A 2,276-nucleotide genomic window follows, 5' to 3' on the forward strand; every position below is an offset into this window, starting at 1 on the left:
CGGATCACGAGGTCAGGAGATCAAGACCATGGTGAAACCCCGTCTCTACTAAAAATACAAAAAATTAGCCGGGCGAGGTGGCGGGCGCCTGTAGTCCCAGCTACTCAGAGAGGCTGAGGCAGGAGAATGGCGTGAACCCGGGAGGCGGAGCTTGCAGTGAGCCGAGACTGCGCCACTGCACTCCAGCCTGGGCGACAGAGCAGGACTCCGTCTCAAAAAAAAAAAAAAAAAAAAAAAAACAAGGATTTATTATAAGGACACATTGTTATTTCATAGACTCCAAAGACAGGAATATAGCCAAGGAACTAAAATTAACACCTAGGAAGCTTCTAGGTCTCTTTCTCCATCTCTCATCTCTACTCCGTATGGATTTGTTATACTTCTCTCTCTCCATAAACTTATTTCCTCTGTATCTTCTGCAGGTTCAGTTAGGACAACTGCTTCACACTTGTTAAATGTGTTAAGTTGTGGCTCTAACCATGTGATGAATATGACCTAATTCTTCCTAGGTCTCAGTTTAAAATTTCCAGAAAAAAGAATTCTACAGAGTGTCAAGCAGTTTCCCCCCAAACTGTGGATCATATGGAACAAATTCAGCTGCCAGAGGTCTACTCCTGTAACCTATGGATCCAGGTGGCAACCCTCGAAAGAGGGAATCCTGATAGCTGGGCAGGTATCTATTTGCAAATGACCCATGCAAGTATCAAACTGACATTCATGTACAGATCAAAGGACAAGGATCTTGACTCACTCCCTAAATCTGGGTTTCCAAGTGCAGTCATTTTGTCTACACCCTCAACCTACTTGGAGTGATTCTTTTTTTTTTTTTTTTTTTTTGGGAATGAGAAAATAACTTTATTTCACTGTCGGGAGCGGGCTGACGTCCAGCCTCAGAACTTCTGGAACTGCTTCTTGGTGCCAGCAGCCTTGGTGACTTTCAGCACGTTGAAGCGCACTGTCTTGCTCAGAGGCCGGCACTCACCCACTGTGACGATGTCACCGATCTGGACGTCCCTGAAGCAGGGGGACAAGTGTACAGGCATGTTCTTGTGGCGCTTCTCGAAGCGGTTGTACTTGCGGATGTAGTGCAGATAGTCTCGGCGGATGACAATGGTCCTCTGCATCTTCATCTTGGTCACCACGCCAGAGAGGATCCGCCCTCGAATGGACACATTACCAGTGAAGGGGCATTTCTTGTCAATGTAGGTGCCCTCAATAGCCTCCTTGGGTGTCTTGAAGCCCAGACCGATGTTCTTGTAGTACCGCGGGAGCTTCTCCTTGCCAGTTTCTCCCGGCAGGACCCTCTTCTTGTTTTGAAAGATGGTCGGCTGCTTTTGGTAGGCACGCTCAGTCTGAATGTCCGCCATCTTCCCGGCCGCCTGAAAAAAGGACGGAGTGATTCTTAAAAGACTCAGGGGAGTGATCCATGTGAAGTGGCAGAGCAGTCTAGACACAGGAAGCACCACAGATAGAAACAAGAAAGAAAAAAAAATGTGCATCAAAACAGGAGTGGCTGGACCAAGCACAGTGGCTCATGCCTGTAATCCCCAGCACTTTGGGAGGCCAAGGCGGGCCTCCCACTTGAGGTCAGGAGTTCGAGGCCAGCTTGCCCAACATGGTAAAACACTATCTCTACTAAAAATACAAAAAAATTAGCCGGGCATGGTGGTGCACCCCTATAGTCCCAGCTACTCAGGAGGCTGAGGCAGGAGAATTGCTTGAATCCAGGAGACGGAGATTGCAGTGAACCGACCACTGACTCCAGACTGGGCGACAGAGTGTCTCGGAAAAAAAATAAAAACAAAAACAAAAACAAATACAGGAATGGCTGGACCCCTGTTGTGACTACTGCACAGATTCCATATTGGGATCCCAAATGGAGGAAAGAAACGCAGATTTGAAAGAGATTGTGCAAGGGTTTGTATGCCAGCCATTTTGAACTTTGGTTTGAAAAATAGGAAAGGTTTGAAAACCAAAGGTTCTGGAGCATGGAAGTGTCATGATATAATGTACAGTTTAGAAAAATAAATCCAACAGCAATGCGGAGGACAAAGCATTAGTGTAACCACCAACGTTAAATGACTAAAACCTATAGTTTCCAGTGATGAAAATTATTTATTGGATTTAATCTAGTCTTCAACTTAGTTTATATTTACTGGCAAATATCTCCCAGATAAATCAGAGAAGTTGCTAAGCAGTCATTTCCCTTGGCCAGTTTATTCACAGAATCCTCCTCTTCACCACCTGCAGAACAGAAGGAGAACATGCACCTTCAC

The 2,276-nt window shown here is 45.9% G+C and overlaps 1 protein-coding gene across 1 annotated transcript; it reads right to left on the bottom strand.

The window, feature by feature from the left end:
* Positions 1-830: 830 nt before the first annotated feature.
* On the bottom strand, positions 831-1,385 carry LOC116467236 (small ribosomal subunit protein uS17-like). The gene has a single exon (XM_032150812.2). It carries the CDS (start codon positions 1,365-1,367, stop codon positions 891-893), a length of 477 nt encoding a protein of 158 aa, XP_032006703.1. The 5' UTR covers positions 1,368-1,385; the 3' UTR covers positions 831-890.
* Between the last annotated feature and the right edge of the window lie 891 nt (positions 1,386-2,276).

The sequence above is a fragment of the Hylobates moloch genome, unplaced genomic scaffold (genome assembly GCF_009828535.3).
Source record: "Hylobates moloch isolate HMO894 unplaced genomic scaffold, HMol_V3 SCAFFOLD_4, whole genome shotgun sequence".
Classification (NCBI taxonomy): Eukaryota; Metazoa; Chordata; class Mammalia; order Primates; family Hylobatidae; genus Hylobates; species Hylobates moloch.